Genomic DNA, 19,730 nt, shown 5'->3' with positions numbered 1-19,730 from the left:
TGTAAATGTCACCGAACTCAATGTCAGGAAGTTTTTCTACACATTAAATGCCTGTAAAAAGAACTTGTGGTGCTTCATATGGATCTATGATTCCTAATTCCTTTATCTTCCTCTTGTATATTTCTTTTTGTGATGACATGACGTGAAGAGTTAGCTGACGGTGCGCTAATAATAGATAGTGGCAGTGTTCGTCTAAACCAGTGACCGCGAGAGATAGGTCTGACTGCAGAACCGCAGAACCATACGTCATAGCAGTGTGAGGACGACAGCGCCAGCCCAACAGTCTGGTGCCGGAAGTGGATACCATACATATCCACCTTACATATACCATACCTAAACCTACCCATCTCCACCCCCTTACCCCTAAACCTACCCATCTCCACCCCCTTACCCCTAAACCTACCCATCTCCACCCCCTTACCCCTAAACCTACCCATCTCCACCCCCTGATCCCTAAACCTACCCCTAAACCTACCCATGTCCACCCCTTAGATGCTTTTACCCCACCCACTTCCGGCATCAGACTGTTAGGCTGGCGCTGTCGTCCTCACACTGCTATGACGTATGGTTCTGCGGTTCTGCAGTTGGTTATTATTGGACCGCGTGTGTGAGAAGTGTGTGAGACACACAGAAGTGTGTGAGAACAAATGAATAACATCAGTGCTAACCACGAACATTTATTTATTTGGATTAAATATTTAAATATTAAATTTTAATCATTCTGTGTCATTTTTCAATGTCAATCTTTTCACCATTTACATGTTTATGCCCAAAATGCTATACTATTCAAAGTAGTGGACTGTAATTCTCCTCTACCCTGTGTACATTATTGATTAAATAGCCTAGCTTATTTAACATCGTTACAGGCACCTCGCGAGCATTCATTCATTCAACTATTTTAAAAGACTGGAATAAACACCAGCACACACAATCAATCTTTTTTTGTAGTCAATTTAATTAAAAAATGTAAACCCAACAGGTATGAAATGTCAGAAAGAGAAAAAAAAACTGTTAATGGGAAGACGAGCTGCAGCTTAGTGGATAAATATATTTAGCCTATTTTTATTCAGATTGCACAGTTGGAAAGAAAATATATTTATAGGAACATTTCAGCAGGCTCAAGATAATTAATACAGTGACCATTATTCATTATTTTAATCAATTCGCAGCCATAAAACATGTGATAATCCGCATTCTCATGTATGTAGGTGCGCTGAAGTATTCCGTCAAAATGGCTGACACGCGGCTAGGGGTCACGTGACTGGGAGATCCCTATAGGCTTTATGGAACTTGTTAAAATATTTGTCTGCATTCTGGTGGTTAATTAATCAAGTTATGTCAAAACCAAGTCATAAATGACAGAGAGCCATCATATCAATACATATGTGAAATACTAAAGGATAGAATATTAATGACATTATGAATAAGAGCTCTCTTATGCATACATGTATCAACATTCTTGTCTTTAATCTGTATCATATTATTTTTACCACTAGATGGTGCCATAATGAAAAATATTGATAAATATTAGTTTAGTAACCATTTTAAGCCAGGTGATCAAAAACAAGGCAGAAGTGGGTGAGGCTTCCTCCCTGCAGCATTCCGGCAAGAAAGACAGAGAGAGGGAAGAGCAAGAGATAAACGATTCTGAGGAGGAAAGAGACCTGTTGGAGGAAGAGGAGGAGGTTTGTGAAAATTATCTATTTGCATTTATGATTATGGATGTTAAAATTAAGTGTAATTGGTGCTGAATTAGTGAGGACATGATTTCAGTAAAGATGTCTAATATTCTCAATGTTGTTTGGGTCTCTAAGATTTGTTTCCAACTATAGTTTCATACTAAAGTTTTTTTTTTTTTTTTTTTTCCTCTAGGGTTAAAAGCCAGGAAGGAGAGAATGAAGAAGAGGAGGAAGATGGTGACAGCGTTAATGGCGATGACTCATAGGCTGTTTTAAACACCATGGATTTCAGACATTCACTCAAAATTCAGCCCTTTCAGTTCTTTTGAAAGGTTGAAGCCAGTCTTTAAAAGATTTGTCTATAGATGCCTGCACACTTATAATAACTGACACTATATTACATCAGTTTCACTGATGTCAGTTTATTTTTAATGTAAGCATGACAACTTTTCAGGCTTTTGAAGTCCCTTAACTTTGATGAAGACAAACATTTGTTTTCAAACAACAGAATCTATGACATTCTCCAGTTATTCCTAATAATTCTGGGGTTTTATTTTTCACTATCAGAATATGTCCATTATGCATTCTCAGAGTGAAACTGGCCTGTTCCCTGTTTGCCCTGTGTCTCTATGGGAATTTTCTTTCTGTGAACAAAGGTAAAATTTGTATTTTTAAGGGAGAAACTTGAGGGGCTTCTCTACAGAGAACCAACAAGCTTCCATTAAACATCTATGTTTGTATATCACCCTGTTTCAGAATAATTCTACAGGAAAGTTTCAATAAAATATTAAATTAAATGTGTTGTGGGTTTTTTTCTTTTTCTTTTCTTCAGTATTAACCTTGGCAAATATTTGATCATGTGACAATGCTGTCAGTGATTTTTAGCTTAAGTATTTAGGATGTTCTTTTAAGTTATAAAAATAAAACCTTTTTTTAATAATTTTTTCATTCATATCACCAATAACATGAATTTGATGTGAAGTATGATTCATATTTAACCATTAAACTGCATACTATGAGCTTTAAAAGTCTAATTTTGACTGTTTATCATTGACTTTCTGACTCTGATGGTGTCTGACCACCTGGGGGGAAGAATGCAAGTGAATCAGAATTCTGTGACATTTGTTTTATTTAATGAAATGTTCAGCATTTGATATGCTAGAGATATGGAAAGTGCTACTCCCATTCTTAGATGGATCATATGAGTTTAGCTCATTTACTCTTCAGACTTAAGAAAGAAATATGAAGAAGTCCAGACATTAACATATCGTAACTAAGAAGCATAAACAATGATCTCCCTTTCGTTGTGCCTATTTGCTCTAATTTACTTGGGATAAAGTTCACTTACACAGGAACAATTAAGTTTCATATAATTGTGTTTTGCATCACATCCTGCACTGGATTTCTAAGAAATTCAGGTGTTCACAAGGGGAAAATCAGAAAGCCACTGAAACTAGTGTAACTTCCTGGATCATCATAAACCCAGGTGTTCTTCCAAAGTTGTGTACAAATCTGATCACCGATCTCCAGTGTGAGAACAACACCATTGCTGCCATTACCATTGCCAACAGGCTTCCAGGCATGCACAGAGCACTGGGTTTCACCGTTCTTCAAGAGACTGACTGCCATTGTGGTTTCACCATGAGAATGAGCATAAAATCTGAAGTAATAGGCTCCTTTTATTGGTGCTGTGAAAATACCTGTAAGGCACATGAACAAAGCAGCCACAGAAAATGTTATCAAATGTGAACACCGTAGTCCTGTAATGGTATTCTTTTCACAGTCCTTACCAGTATTTGAGTCATAGGCACTTCCAACATTACTAAAGACTTTTTTGTATTCCAGAATTTTCAGATTATCAGTGGGCCCAGTGTGTCCTGTTCCAGATGCCAGAAGTCCAGCAGAGAAAGCAACTTTTTTGGCTGGAAATAAGCAAATGGGCTGATGTAAAATGTGTGTAGGATTACAAATTTAAGAATATGTTTAAGATCTGCTGATCCTACTGCCTTACATAACATCACATGAAAAACTAAGGTGAACTACACTGTATTGGGCATTTAAGGTTAACATGGTATCCATTTACTGATTAGATTCAATATAGTTTCCATTGAAGGGGTTTTGTTAGTCTTTGATCTTCCTACTGAGAGTTGAACTATGTGTGAATGTTTACATAGTCTTAGTTCTTGTGACCATGTGTTGTTTATACAATTTGGGGGGTACCATTATCTCCAGTTGGGGGTAATTGCCTCTATTGTCTTTAGATGATTTGATTTAATGGTCATCTCTAAGGCAGTGTGTAAGGTCAAGACTTTTAAGGACTGTCAGCACCTTTAAGGACTGCCCACTGAATGCCTATAAGATACCATGTAAAGTTACTTTAGTTAGACTTGATGACTGCAGCTACGACAGCTCGTGTTCTCAATAAAGAATCCTGCTGAAGAAAGAACCAAGTCTCCTTGTCTTCGATTCTGAGTTTCCTACATGTGTAATCAAATAAAATGTTTAATTTAATACATTTAAATGTCTATGGGGACAAAATGTGCCTTATACTTGCCTTCAATGTCTTTTTGGACAGTTTCAAGCTTATATTGTGAATCTTGTACCGAGGTTTTCAAAGCTGTACGGAATACACATTGATATAATAATGTCACAATATTGCAAACCAATGAATTTATAAAGATGTTTAAGTTGTAATTTCTTTGTAAGTTCATAAATTGTAAAGTTTTTCCACAATGACATGTTCAATACAAATCCACCTTACCTTCATTCTCACTCAATACTTTGGTCAGTGTTTCTTCTAATTTTTGTATCCTTTCATCCATGTGTTTTAGCTTCTGGAGCTCAGCAATAATGTCCATACTTGGTGTCAATAAATCTTGTGCAATTGAGCTCCCAGCACAGAGCAGCAGTACCAGCCGCATTCCTGCCATTGTCTCTCTTTTTTATTTATTTTTCCAACAAATTACTCCTGTGATTATTCCAGAATTCAGCTTTGAATGGCAAACGCTGTTCTTAATTACTTTGTTGTGAAAGGTTGTGAAAAACACACCTGATTCAACTCATCAGCTCATTATCACATGGGTTAATGAGCTGATGAGTTGAATCAGGTGTGTTTGATTAGGGAGACAAAGAAAACGTGCAGTGTTGGGGTGCCGGCAGGACAGGTTTGGGAACCACTGCTTTAGACTGATGTTGAGAGGGTTTTGTTTATTTTAGTAGTCCATGAGGGCGAGCCAAATGTAGAATTGCACTGAAAGGACATTTTCAGCATAATTTGCGTTAATTGATTATGTGTGTGTATGGTTGTGTGGTTCAGGCATACACTATGTTATGGGGACAAAATGTCCCCACAAAGATGGCAATATCTGAAATCCTTGTCCTTGTGGGAATTTTTTTGGGTTCCCATACTTATAAATCATAGCCTACTAAGTGATGTTTTTGAAAATGGAAAAAATGCAGAAAGTTTGTGAATAGAGTAGGCCTACAGTTTGTGTAGTGTATGTTATGCCTATGGAATGTATCCATAAGACATGAAAACCCAACATGAGTGAATGTGATTCTGTACACGTTTGGCTACTTGTGAGGGCCAAATAGTGAAATATGACAATCGACTATAGTGAGGACATTTTCCTCAGTTAGTATTCAAAATTAAAATAATGAGTCAATACATCAGTTATGTTCTTCCAAATTGTACCCGAACCCTAACCCTGATTTATTATGGTAGGCTATGCCTATTTTGTTTAGACATGTCCGGATGGTTTTCGCGGGATATCGCGTAGGCTACATAATAGGCTGCGTGCTTCGTCAAAGTTGCTTCGGCTACTTTGCTGTATATGGCATACACAACCAGTGAGAAAGGTTTACATAGGCTAGTACGAAATCTCGAACCTCGTGGAATCAACCATTATTGGTTGATTCCACATGAACAGAGGAGATCTGCTGGCGAAAAGAGAAAGCGACTCACATAATAAAACGAAAATCAACATGGGCTTTTCGGAGAACTGAGGGATTTGAAATGTTGTAAAAGTGAAGCGGATATGGCATTAACAGGTGAGTAATTAAGGTATTTTATTGAACCATAGACTGTAAAAAATAACAGATTAAAAGCAATTGGATATTCATTGTAAAGCATTATCTATCGTGAAGGGTCATATCGTTAATTTATTTAAATTATTATTTATTTTCAAGGGAGCACTGTCTATTAATAATGGTGGTTACAGCCTAACTTCAGCTAGTCAGCTTGAGATCCTTGTCATCAAAACTAGTAATGTTTTATGAGCGGTAGCCTATGTATAATAAAAAAAATGTGTAAGCTAATACATTTAAAAAGCTTATAAATCGAACAAAACATGTTTTTATTTAAATATTTCTGTGAGTGTAAAATAATTATTAACCTGATATAAATATATATATATATAAAATCATTTTATAAAATATAAAATGATATATAAAATCAATGGAAGTCTATGCAATGTCCTTACTAATACTGTGTGTGTGTGTGTGTGTGTGTACACAATTGTGTACACACACACACACACACACACAATTGTGATCAGTGTAATAAAAAAAATATTTTGCCATTACATTTAGAGTTACACTTGAAAAGTCATGCAGATGTGAGAACTTATTCATGTTCTTTGTGTGGAAAGTGTTTCAAATGGCTTGGCCATTTAAAATGGCACCAGAAAATATGTCTCTGTGTGAAGTCAAGGCTGCATTCAGACTTCAGCTAAATGTGGACCAAATCTGTTTGTCCACCTTCATGACATGACACCTTCATATGCCCCTCGATCTGAGCTGCACCAATCACATCGGGTTATCTGATATAGGCGGGCCAGAGGCGAGCTAAACAGATGACGACAGCGCTGTGACGTCGAAGTCATTAGTAAAGATGTAATGAATGAGTTAGACTTGGCTTTTTATCTAAAACAGGAACAGAAGACGCCGCTCGAATCGTTCCTTTGCAAGAAGGACGTTTTTGCTGTTTTGCCGACCGGATACGGCAAGAGTATAATCTACCAGTTAGCTCCGCTGGTAGCATATAACCCCATACTGTTATTGTTATCTACCCCATATTGTTGTGATTGGTCGTAGTGTTATCCAATTGCGTGCAGTGAGATTTTCATGCATGCTTGGTGCCGCCCCTCGAGCTGGCCGATTTTCATTAGTCGACGCCAGACCATTAATCTTTTAGATTTAAGTCTGGATTTCCAGGCTAGGTTTTTACCCCAGTTTATCTTGCTCCAAATCAAAGTTCACCAAAGATTTTTAAAGACAAAATTGTTAATAAGAAAATATCAGTTAATAATAAGAAAATGAAAACAAGACTCTATAACCAAAACAATATATTTTTTTATTTATTATTTTTTTTAAATTCAGTATAGCCTACCAGTCAATTTTAAGGTTCCAAAAACAGAAAAAAAACAGATATGAGAATAATGTTAGAAAAATATGGTTTGAATTTTTTTTGCATTTTGTATGCATAATAGTGCCTGCATTTAATTGCCGTTTAATGTAAATCAGGGTTTTCAGGACTTTGACAGCTTCAGGAAACTTCCACCTGATATACTAATTTACTTTTCACAATATGTGAGTAAACATGGCCAGAAATGGGTTTTCTTGTATTGTAAAATGAAGATTTTTTTTTTTTCATTTGCCACATGGTCACTCATGGCATGATTTCTTTTAGCAGTAAGCAGTTGAATGGAAATCCTGGAGTGGAATAAGAGAAGGCTTTGAGTGGAAGGAAAACCTCCACTGCTCCATTCCACTCTTATACCAACTCCAGACCGCTCTGTAGTCTGTGTTATGGTGATGCCTAGCCGGTACTTCTTTTGGAACTATTTTCTTTAGCGGAAACGTAGTCTGAAACGTAAGTTAATCAAAATTAATTACTTGTTTATTGAACAGTTATATAAACGCAAAGTCAAAGACATAAGTGCTGTAGTAATGGGCTGTGATTGCTTGTGGCCTTGTGCTAAAACTATAACACCAATTTTGCTTAATTGTAACATAATTATGCGTTAATATTTGTTGCGGATAAAAATGTCTATAATATTATATAATCAGTACAAATTATAATAGACATGCGACATGTAGGAGATCTGACAGTCATAGTTTAAAAAAATTCACACACCCTGATTATTATATTGTATATGGCAAATATGCACCAATAAATTCTGTGATTTGCAGACTACTCTTGGCAGATATTTTGTTGAACATCAATGAAAGACTAACTCCAAGTTCAAAAGGAAGATCAAAAACAGTTAGCTTGATTTTGTCTGTTTGATGCTATAGGCTTTATGGAACTTGTTAAAATATTTGTCTGCATTCTGGTGGTTAATTAATCAAGTTATGTCAAAACCAAGTCATAAATGACAGAGAGCCATCATATCAATACATATGTGAAATACTAAAGGATAGAATATTAATGACATTATGAATAAGAGCTCTCTTATGCATACATGTATCAACATTCTTGTCTTTAATCTGTGTCATATTATTTTTACCACTAGATGGTGCCATACTGAAAAAGATTGATAAATATTAGCTTAGTAACCATTTTAAGCCAGGTGATCAAAAACAAGATCTAAATGTTATCACTGTGACATAATAACATTTCTCCAGTTTATAGTTTACTTGTTTATTATTCGTCCATTTACCATCCAAAGTGATGCATGTTACAGACATGTAAAAAGTTGTGTACTTTATATAATTAGTGGTTTTAGGTTAAGATGGATCATTGTCTCTTGTTATATTTTATATATATTTCATAGTCAGATCAATTTATGATGCATAAAATTCCCACCCTGCGTTTTTTTCTCAGTGAATATCTTTTGGAAATACATCACATCAAAGGCGTAAAATAAGTTGCGAACAGGATTTCATATTGACTCTTAAGTGTTCTGATGTCAAATCAATCAAACGGCATCCTCATTTAATGAAGGATTAGCCTATGCTAAATGTGCTGATGCTTTTGACACAGTCAACACCGGATATGCAGTGACATCCAAGCACTCTCCTTTTACTTACGCCCCCCTTTTCATCACATCATCTCTCTCAAACACACTGCTTTGCTTCATCATTAACCACCAGCTGACGACTAAATAGGCATTAACTGCACAGGCCACTAAATAAAGAGGCTGAAGGGGAGAGAACATGTAAGATCATGTTACATGATTTTTATTAATAACTCACCTCTCGTCTTACAATTTGTAAAGTAATCTTGAGCTATTTAGCTACCATGAGCACACATAATCTTGCGCATACTCTTACTGTATAGTGTCCCTCACAGAGTTTAGGCACGTAGGCCATAAAAAAAATTCTCAGTGCTGATAAACACACTGAGCATGAATGCAGTTGGGCCGTATATCGTATGCACCATTATGGGTCAGAGGGAAGTGCAAGCCAGAATTGATAGCCCAAAAAGTAAACTGGCATCTGTGAAACCCAAGGAGGTGCACCAGCCTTGCCTCTCCATCTCGTCCTGAAGTGACCTAGTGCCACATTCTAGCACCACGGATGAGCCAAGTGCGGCAAACAAGACACCCCCCACCCCCTACCCACGCTGCACTCCGTCTCCATGCTACATCTTGTATTTTTAGCCAAGATCTAAGCTCTGTATAGCTTAATATGGCAGAGAAAGCCTTCCTGTGTGCCTTATGATCCCTTCCTTCTCCATCTCGTACCATCTCATTCTTTGTGATCTTTCATTCATGCTTCAGTTTTTGTTGTCCCATGTACACAAACTTTCTGTCTCCTATTAATATTTTATGGTCATACTAAAGAGGGCGTATGGTCTAACTCTACTTTGCCTTGCTGTGATCTCCAGTCTGGCTCACTGCTTGAAAAAAATGTGCCTCTCACTTTTTTAGCAGCCCCTCTCTCTCATATCAATCTCTCTCTCTCTCTCTCTCTCTCTCTCTCTCTCTCTCTCTCTCTCTCTCTCTCTCTCTCTCATATCAATCTCCCTCTCTCTCTCTCTCTCTCTCTCTCTCTCTCTCTCTCTCTCTCTCTCTCTCATATCAATCTCCCTCTCTCTCTCTCTCTCTCTCTCTCTCTCTCCCTCTCTCCCTCTCTCTCTCTCTCTCTCTCGCACTCACCTCATCCCACCCCCTAAAATGCTCTCGACCCTGTTACTCGTCTCTTTTACCCGTGTGTAGGGGTTTCATACAAGGGGCCTCAGGACTTGGTCTTGTCTGTTCTGGGTGGCGGGGATCACAGGTCCTTTTTAATTAAATTTTATGAAGTATTTAGTTGATTTGTTTTAAATTCAGTGGAATTAAAGTTTCCCTACTTAAGTATTGAATCATGAAGTGGAACCTAGTGTTCCTTGGGCTCCTTCTGACCTTCGGGCAGCTGTCATGGGGCCAGAAAGGTATGGACATCCCTGAGTACGATGGAAAGGACCGCGTTCACGAGCTTAATGCCAAGAATTTCAAGTCTGTGATGAAGAAATATGACGTGATGGTGGTGTACTACCATGAGCACGTAGGATCCAGCAAAGTCGCCCAGAAACAGTTTCAGATTGAGGAGCTGGCCCTTGAGGTGGGTTTGACACGGAAAGGGGAGGGGTAGTTATTGGGAGCAGCTGGATCCAGTGTAACTGTGGGCAGTTGTGAAGCATGCTAATGACTAAAGTCTTCTGTGAGAGGACCAGTTTAGACGAAGAAAATCATAGGATTTGTCAACCTTTGTCATGCTTCTGCAGCATTTATTAATCTTAGTTAATGTTAATTTCAGCATTTAATAATATATTATTAAAATCAAAAGTAAACATTACGTTGTTAATGCACTGTGAACTAACATGAACTAACAATGAACAACTGTATTTTTATTAACTAACGTTAACAAAGACTAATAAATACTGGATCAAATATATTGCTATCGAATGAGACCTTATTGTAAAAATGTTACCATAGATACTATAATAGTATTTTATATCCTGCACTTTATAGTTCTGCTTATATAGTTCATGGAAATTTACAGTAAACAGTGTTGCATGGCACTTTGAATTTGGCCCAAAAATTGTTGTTAGCACTGATGTGTCGATTTCAATCTGGATGCTTGAAACAATAATTGTGATCCTGGATCACAAAACCTCACAAGGGTCAATTTTCTGAAATGGAGGTGTATACATCACCTGAAAGCTGAATAAATAAGCTTTCCATTGATGTGTGGTTTGTTAGGATAGACAATATTTGGCCGAGAAGAGATACAACTATTGAAAATCATGAATCTGAGGGTGCAAAAAAATCAAAACACTGAGAAAATCGCATTTAAAGTTTTCCATTTATGTTCGTGATTTTGCTGCATTCACTCACAAAAATATTTTTTAAATATATTTATGGTAGGAAATGTAATTAAAATAAATTAATATCCTAATGATTTTTGGCATAAAAGAAAAATTTTAAATTTTGACCCATACAATGTATTTTTTGCTATTGCCACAAATATACCCGTGCGACATGTGACTGGTTTGTGGTCCAGGGTCACAATTGCTCTGATGCTTCTAGCCTTTATTAGTGGCCATAGTTTTTGATTGTTCAACCCTGATAGAGGACAATTAAAAACTCAATTAATTAACGATATAGATTTTTCTGTGGCCTTGTTAGAGGCTTTACACTGGATCAGAAAGAAAAGTACTCCAGCAGAGCCTGGGGAATGTGGGGCCTGTTACACCAGCCACGAGAACTATCTGGACTATGGCATCTATGATCAGAAAAGTGCTGATGCACCACACAGTAAATCTGCACCCTGAGCATGAGCTCGGATGGGTCATTTTTCAAAGGAATTTGCTTTTCTGGTTTCATCTCAGTACATTTTCACTTTGGTTTCGTTGACAGGCCCATATGCAGACACCAAAACTAATGCTAAAAAATATATATATAATGCGAGATAGTATTTGTAGCATTTTGAAGCATCAGTGCTGATATTTTCATGCTGTCTCATTGGTTCAAAGATCAAATACATGCAATGAGTCACATGTTCTTACAGTGTCACAGCAGCGGTGTGTATTATGCTATACATAGCACATGGTATACATCACCAAATTGTCAGCTGCTGGCCACTGCTGATTAATAATAGTAGTGTATGTATTGGGCCTGAATGACAGATCATGGGTAACACTGTATTAGATTGCATAAGAAGACAGAGATTAGCCAGCTATTGACAACAGTGTTGTTATTGTTAACTTTAACTATTACTAAACTATTAAACTAATTGCTTAGCTGACAATAAATGTTGCCTTGGAAACTAACTAAAATAAAATAAGTTTAAGATGACTAAATGACTAAAACTGGAAAAAAAGCTAAACAGAAATAATTTAACTCTTTCCCTGCCAGTGTTTTTTTTTTTTTTTTTTTTAGTTGCCAGCCACTTTGATTATACCATAATTATAGCATTTATGAAAACAAGCTGATACCAAGGCATTTTAGGCCTACAATTCTAACATAATTTTTCATGAAAAATCATGATTGTATTTTTTTTTTTTTTTTTTTAAGTAAGGTTTATTGCAGCTTCTTGCAATACTCTCCTAAATGCGTAATAAAACCTAAGTGCAAACATTACCGCTTTAATGACCGTATAGCCTACGGTTGTTTTTACTGTCCAATGACAGCCCATCTTAGGCCTGTATCTACTTTGAGTGGCATGGGAGAGAGTCGGAAGTTCATTTGTTGCCCCTATGAGTTTATAATAGCATATTTTAACAAGATTTTCAAATGGATAAAGAAAAAAAAACTGCCGAAATGTTTTTAAATGTTGGCTTTATTAAACTATGTTTGCGATAAGCCACATAATTAAATTTTGAATGTCAAATTTGTAACCGTTGCATTTCGTTAACACTGATTTACACTGATACTGTGGGGAGAACAAGTATTTGATACACTGCCGATTTTGCAGGTTTTCCCACTTACAAAGCATGTAAAAGTCTGTAATTTTTATCATAGGTACTCTTCAACTGTGAGTGATGGAATCTAAAAAATCCAGAAAATCACATTGTATGATTTTTAAGTAATTAATATGCATTTTATTACATGACATAAGTATTTGATACATCAGAAAAGCAGAACTTAATATTTGGTACAGAAACCTTTGTTTGCAATTACAGAGATCATACGTTTCCTGTAGTTCTTGACCAGGTTTGCACACACTGCAGCAGGGATTTTGGCCCACTCCTCCATACAGACCTTCTCCAGATCCTTCAGGTTTCGGGGCTGTCGCTGGGCAATACGGACTTTCAGCTCCCTCCAAAGATTTTCTATTGGGTTCAGGTCTGGAGACTGGCTAGGCCACTCCAGGACCTTGAGATGCTTCTTATGGAGCCACTCCTTAGTTGCCCTGGCTGTGTGTTTCGGGTCGTTGTCATGTTGGAAGACCCAGCCACGACCCATCTTCAACTGAGGGAAGGAGGTTGTTGACCAAGATCTCACGATACATGGCCCCATCCATCCTCCCCTCAATATGGTGCAGTCGTCCTGTCCCCTTTGCAGAAAAGCATCCCCAAAGAATGATGTTTCCACCTCCATGCTTCACGGTTGGGATGGTGTTCTTGGGGTTGTACTCATCCTTCTTCTTCCTCCAAACACGGCGAGTGGAGTTTAGACCAAAAAGCCCTATTTTTGTCTCATCAGACCACATGACCTTCTCCCATTCCTCCTCTGGATCATCCAGATAGTCATTGGCAAACTTCAGACGGGCCTGGACATGCACTGGCTTGAGCAGGGGGACCTTGCGTGCACTGCAGGATTTTAATCCATGATGGCGTAGTGTGTTACTAATGGTTTTCTTTGAGACTGTGGTCCCAGCTCTCTTCAGGTCATTGACCAGGTCCTGCCGTGTAGTTCTGGGCTGATCCCTCACCTTCCTCATGATCATTGATGCCCCACGAGGTGAGATCTTGCATGGTGCCCCAGACCGAGGGAGATTGACCGTCATCTTGAACTTCTTCCATTTTCTAATAATTGCGCCATCAGTTGTGGCCTTCTCACCAAGCTGCTTGCCTATTGTCCTGTAGCCCATCCCAGCCTTGTGCAGGTCTACAATTTTATCCCTGATGTCCACACAGCTCTCTGGTCTTGGCCATTGTGGAGAGGTTGGAGTCTGTTTGATTGAGTGTGTGGACAGGTGTCTTTTATACAGGTAACAAGTTCAAACAGGTGTAGTTAATACAGGTAATGAATGGCGAACAGGAGGGCTTCTTAAAGAAAAACTAACAGGTCTGTGAGAGCCGGAATTCTTACTGGTTGGTAGGTGATCAAATACTTATGTCATGCAATAAAATGCAAATTAATTTAAATTAATCATACAATGTGATTTTCTGGATTTTTGTTTTAGATTCCGTCTCTCACAGTTGAAGTGTACCTATGATAAAATTACAGACCTCTACATGCTTTGTAAGTAGGAAAACCTGCAAAATCGACTGTATATAGGCTAATTTCTACTTCAGATGACTTTTTTGCTCTCTGGGAAACTATGATAATAATATTCCCACTGTTCAGTCAAATCAAATCTGTTATTTGGCTTTTATTGACATGCTTTTTAGTTATAGCCTATATGAAAGCTGCAGTCCGTAACTTTTGGCGCTCTAGCGGTAAATAAACAAAATTGCAGGTACTGCAAAGTACTGTGCTACTCCACAGCAGTGCCGAGTGCCGACTCGAACCAGCCAGGGGCCGTTCACATATCGCGTTTTATGTGCGTGCAAATTCGTTATTTCAAATGTAGGCGCGGCAAGCGCGCTCATAATAGAAGTCGGTCGGTTGAAATTGAAAACATCTCAACTTTTCAGAATGCCGCAAGCGCACAGCAGGTGACAAAAACCAACCGATCAGCTTCGGCCTTTCCGTACAACAACATCGAAAGCTCGGCCGAACAGCTGATCATAGCTGTACAGGGCGGGTTTTTATTTCTCAACTCCATAAATATATCTAGTAGTAAAGCTAATGCAAGGGCTAGAAATCAATTAGTCCTTTGCTGATACTTCTCATCATGTCATGGAGTTCATGGTTGCATAGTAACGACAGACGCTACGGGACCTGGATAATAGATAGGGGGCGCTGGCCCAAAAAAGGTTGAGAACCACTGATGTAAAGGAAAGAGTTAATAAAAAAAAAACACTACAAAATTACTACAATTGCTAACTACTTAAACTACAATTAAAATGAAAACTGAAAAAAAGCTAATTCATTTTAATAGCGTTTAAATAATGCTAAAATAACACTAAAAGTATAAAGAAAATCTACAAACTTCACTTCAATTTCAAACCAACCTTTCATATAAACATACCAATTGTGATGTGGACAATGCCACAAGCAATCCCAAGCACACTAGATAACATTAGCATCTTCTCAGCAGGCAGAACCCACCCCATGTGGTCAAAAGGTTACAGCATCATTTAGCCGTGCTGTCACCTCCTGGAGTCAGCAGTGGTCTGTTGTTATTAAGAACTTTGTGTGCACTTCTCAGTGCAATCCTCAAGAGACAACAGACATTGATGTATTGTGTTTGTTGTGTGGGATTAGTTTAAACGAGCTAACGTAACTAATTGTAAGTCTAAATCTCAGTCTTAATGCTAATGGATTTCTGATGGACATTGTGTTTTGGGGAAAGGCAAGAACAGACTATCCCCTTGAGTTGATGGAACTTAGTGGAACATAGGGAACATAGTGAGCATCGATGCTCCCTGGTTTTCATGGTGCATTGTTGTGGGAACGAGATTTTTGTATGTGGCTTTGCAACACATTGCTCCTGAATACACAGTAGTCCAGCGCTTTTGTAGGTTATACTAACTTATAACAGCTTGAGTGCTGATTGAGCTCATGAAATCTGCAGTGTCGACTGAGAGTACTGAGTGTTGGGCACATTACTGTACCTGTCAGCGGATCCCAGGACCCTGAACGTCACCACCACCTTGCCAAAATAGTCCCGGTTTGTCTCTGCAGCAGCTCTAATTATAAACGCCTCTGCTGTCATTGCTGTTTGTGTGGCACAAGCCGCTGTGATGCTTCATTACAGAAGATCTGCTTTCTGCCCTTATAGAAACACTTGTATGCTCTCATTTACACCAACCCGGTCTAGGGTGTTTCTGGTTATATTTCCTTAATGAAAAAACATATTTATGTTGGCTAATAAATACTCAGAAAAAAAGAGAAGGGCGCGTTATCCGTGGCTGTGTATTGGATTAAATGTCTCCTCTTTCCTCTATCCCGACTGATTTGTCATAAGCAAACTCTATCTCGGATTCATTGCAAAAATCTTTTCTTGTTGACTCATGGCTTTTTGTGGGTCGCCTTATATATAGCCGTGACCTATTTTGCCTTTTGCTGAGTTTAGCCTAAAGTTCGTTTAACAGACATATATCCTTCTTTTAATGCTAATATGTTGCTGATATACTAATATACTAAACTGATAAAAAAACATTATAAAGTCTGAGAAGAAAAGATCAATGAGACATTACCAAGATCGAGCACAGAGACGAATTATCACTCAAGTATTATGCTAATATTACAGCTAAACTAGAAGAACTTGCATAAAATTCTCAGACAAATAATTTCAAAAATGTAATAAAACACTTGGATAAACCTTAAAAGCTTTTTAAAAAATCTGATTCCTTGGTAGAACTGTACCTTTCACAAAAACATTTTATGAATTTAGACAGAAATTCATTCACTCAATTTACTCATGCACAAGTTGCTCCAAATCTGTGTGAATTTCTTTTCTTCTTCTGTGGAACACAAAAGGATAACATTTTGCTTGCTTTCTGTGGTCTTTTTTTCTGTGCAATTACAATGAATAAGCTTAAAAAATGATCAAAAGTCCTAAAAATAACATAAATGCAGTCCATAAAACTAAATTTCAAGTCTCAGACTGAACGTAATTCATTATTACATTTTTTTTTTTTTTTTCTTTAAAAAACATCCTTTTGGCATGTTAAGAAGAGAACTAGCAATTTATTATTCTTGAATCCGTTGATTTGGAAGATCTGAAGTATTCATTCTGATTAATTTATTGACCCGTTTTGGTCACATCAGTTAATGCATATATCTATATAGATATTGCATAAGGTGCATTGCTGTCCGCCATATTGGAAAGGTCAAAGCCAGCCTGTGAGCTCTCATGAGCTAGTTGACTGCATCTTCAACCTTGTTATTTACACCTAAGGATATCCATATCTGCAATAAAAGTCTTTAGCAGATGATTTTCACAGGATTTAGTGTATCATTAATGTTAGATAATTTTGCATGTGGTAAATAAAAAAGAATAGTGGTTATAGTGTTAGTGTGAGTAATGGACAGCATCTGAAATGTTGACTGTTTGGCAAAAATGGCAGATGTGTTGAGACATCTGAAGTAGTTGAATGAGGTAGATATCTAACAGGGAACATTCTCAGAACTTTGGCTAACATTATAGCAAGGTTCTCTCAAAGTAATGAACAAACATTCTCCCAGTAACATTAATAGAACATTTAGTAAGCGTTATCTGGTCTTTAAAAATTATCTCCAAAATGTTTTATACATAAGCGTTTTTTCTTAATCCTTTTTAGTTGGATGTTGTCTAATGTTTTTTAAATGTTTCAGAATGTTCAGAGAACTTTAAAAAGTAATGTTCCCATAATGTTTGCAAAATGATAAAAAGGATGTTCCATTAACGCTTGCATAATCAAAAAAAAAAAAACATTTCGGAACCTAATGGGAACATTAGCAAAATGTTTTTAAAACATATATTTGTTAGCTGGGTATGCGTTAACAGCTCACAGTTTTTTTAATGCAAAGCTATGAAAATCAGTGACATCAAACGACCTTATACAGTATGCATGTCCCATGAAACATGTTTATGATATGTTTATGCCACTTTTGCATCCTTTATGAAGTTTAAAAGCTTCAGTCCCAGTGTAGTAATTGCATGGAGAAAGGCTACCAGAACATTGTTTTTCCTTTTGTGTTGCATGGAAGAAAGAAAGTCAAAGTAAATTTGTAAGTTACTGATATATCCTATTCTACATACACTACTGAATTATTTAAACAGTTTTAGAGTGACGTATGGATAAATAAATAAAAAAAACGAATATTGTGCATCTGTATAGGAATGCAAGGGCATTTGTTTCAGTTTAGTTTCTCATAATGTTTGGAGAAATGGTTGGGAGAACCTGTCACCACCCCAGCACCCTGTTACTCCAGCTCAGCAGGCGCATGTAGCACTGCAATTGGTGGAGACAGCTGTCCATCATACGGGTCGAGTTTCACACCGATTTAGAAAGTGCAGGGGCAGCGCTCTTGATGATGGCTTTTATGGATGTAAGACTGTGGAAGAAACTAACTACAGTTCTTACAGCAGAGCCTGAAATATCTGTGCAGGCAGAAAACAAATGTGCTGTCCTTGTCCAACACAGAGTGTTTGTAGTGTGTTAGCTACCAAAACCAGCTCTCAGGTTGATAATAAATGCATAATGTTTGTGCTGACAGGATGCAAACCCTAATAAAAATCACCTTACCTTAGTGTTTCCACAGGAACTTCTGAAGAGTTCCCTCTTGCAGTTATTTTGTGTGAACAGCTTACATGTCAGGGCACCACTAACATGCTTTTAAACATCTCGACCAAACCACACATGCTGTTCGAAGAAAGTGAAGGACATTCAAAATTATATTTTTTGTTACCCAGCTTGCTGCACAAGTCCTGGAGGATCTTGACGACGAGGACATCGGGATTGGCCTACTCGATGAGAAGACAGACAGAGCTGTTGCCAAGAAACTAGGTAACTACATTACAGGAACTCAAATATGACCATACTTGTGTATAATGTATAATATTTGTATTATTTTTTTAAATAAAAATCATTTTTCACACCACAAAAGAGACATGGTGATCAGTTACAGCACCTAGAATGTACATTTTCACTTATTAATCCCTATAAATGTTAACCTAAAATATGAATGTTTATTTAAAAAGGTGCATGTTATGCATCAGCTACTCAATGGGAGACTGTTTGTGAGTTTTTGTGTGCATTTATATTGAAAAAAAAAGAAGTCCATGCCTGTTATAGGGTTGTTGTGAGGAAATAGAATGACATATGTAACAAGTCATTTTTTTACCTGTCATGAAAGTGTAATTGGATCTGATTGTGTGTTTTCTCATAATTACTTTTTGCTGTTTCAGGCTTTATTTTGTGCTCTGTTGATGCCCTTTGTGTAGATTTCTTGTCAAACTTTAGGACGTCAGCAGAAGAACAACTATGACCTCTGGTGGACATTTCTCAAACCCAGGTTCTCACAGGTTCATTTCCATCTTTGTGCTCCTCAGGTCTGGAAGAGGCTGACAGTATCTATATCTTCTTTGAGGATGAGGTCATTGAGTACGATGGAGAGCTTGCTGCGGACACGCTGGTGGAATTCCTCTATGATGTGCGTGAAAAAATATTTTGACTTCTCTCGCATTTTTAATTTACATCCTGCTCTTCCTTTTCCTCGTTGTTCTCCTTCTTACCCGATGCACACTTGGTCCTCAGTTTCAGCAGTCTTACTGTTATTACTTCCTATTCTGATTGACTCTTTTACCAGGTCATTGAGGATCCAGTTGAGATCATTAGCAATGTACGTGAGTTGAAAGGTTTCCATAATATTGAGGAGGATATCAAGCTGATGGGCTTCTTCAAGAGTGAGAAATCTGACCGTACGTATCCAAATGGGAATACATTGTTTTATAATTTTTCCACAAAATTTAAGTAACTGTTTTGAAAAGTTCACCAATGGTCTTGTGATTTTAGACTACGATGCATATGAGGACGCAGCAGAGGAGTTCCATCCACACATCAAGTTCTTTGCCACCTTTAGTCCAAAGGTAACTAATGTAATCATAATTTACACAACCCTGTGTACCTACAGAACTCTAGTTTGACCAACTGGACTGGACTTTCGGGGGATATTTAGTTTTTATATATGATATACAATAAATATTATCTACAATGTAAGTGAAAATGTCATCTAGATCTTTATTTATCCTAAAATGACTTTCTGAATGTTTAAAATGGCCATCGTTTTAATAGTTTTAATAAAC

The 19,730-nt window shown here is 37.4% G+C and overlaps 2 protein-coding genes across 2 annotated transcripts in view; one reads left to right on the top strand and one right to left on the bottom strand.

Annotated features, from left to right (window-relative positions):
• Nucleotides 1-2,792: 2,792 nt before the first annotated feature.
• LOC311086139 (complement C1q-like protein 4) lies at nucleotides 2,793-4,667 on the bottom strand. Its single transcript, XM_084118868.1, has 4 exons — nucleotides 4,441-4,667; nucleotides 4,234-4,296; nucleotides 3,470-3,601; nucleotides 2,793-3,379 (listed from the first exon to the last, which is right to left on the bottom strand). The coding sequence occupies exons 1-4, from the start codon at nucleotides 4,607-4,609 to the stop codon at nucleotides 3,102-3,104; spliced, it is 642 nt and encodes a 213-aa protein (XP_083974994.1). The 5' UTR covers nucleotides 4,610-4,667; the 3' UTR covers nucleotides 2,793-3,101.
• A 5,107-nt stretch (nucleotides 4,668-9,774) lies between these two features.
• Nucleotides 9,775-19,730, top strand: part of casq1a (calsequestrin 1a) — a 13,308-nt gene continuing 3,352 nt past the window's right edge. Inside the window, exons 1-5 of the mRNA XM_084118860.1 lie at nucleotides 9,775-10,226; nucleotides 18,339-18,432; nucleotides 18,978-19,078; nucleotides 19,235-19,346; nucleotides 19,441-19,514. Coding sequence (XP_083974986.1) covers nucleotides 9,990-10,226; nucleotides 18,339-18,432; nucleotides 18,978-19,078; nucleotides 19,235-19,346; nucleotides 19,441-19,514 — 618 coding nt within the window. The 5' untranslated portion in view covers nucleotides 9,775-9,989. The remainder of the gene's footprint in view (nucleotides 10,227-18,338; nucleotides 18,433-18,977; nucleotides 19,079-19,234; nucleotides 19,347-19,440; nucleotides 19,515-19,730) is intronic.

This window comes from Abramis brama (assembly GCF_963993115.1).
Source record: "Abramis brama genome assembly, chromosome: 7".
NCBI lineage: Eukaryota > Metazoa > Chordata > Actinopteri > Cypriniformes > Leuciscidae > Abramis > Abramis brama.
The sequence above is the reverse complement of the archived record's forward strand: the minus strand, read 5'-3'. Positions and strand labels throughout refer to the sequence as shown.

What these genes read in the sequence shown, in the direction of transcription:
- LOC311086139 (XM_084118868.1), bottom strand. Translation starts at nt 4,609, where the DNA reads ATGGCAGGAATGCGGCTGGTACTGCTGCTCTGTGCTGGGAGCTCAATT. An exon ending in TGTCCAAAAAGACATTGAAG is followed by an intron (nt 3,602 to 4,233) that starts GCAAGTATAAGG and finishes GCTTATTTCCAG; the next exon opens with CCAAAAAAGTTGCTTTCTCT. An exon ending in TGCCTATGACTCAAATACTG is followed by an intron (nt 3,380 to 3,469) that starts GTAAGGACTGTG and finishes TGTGCCTTACAG; the next exon opens with GTATTTTCACAGCACCAATA.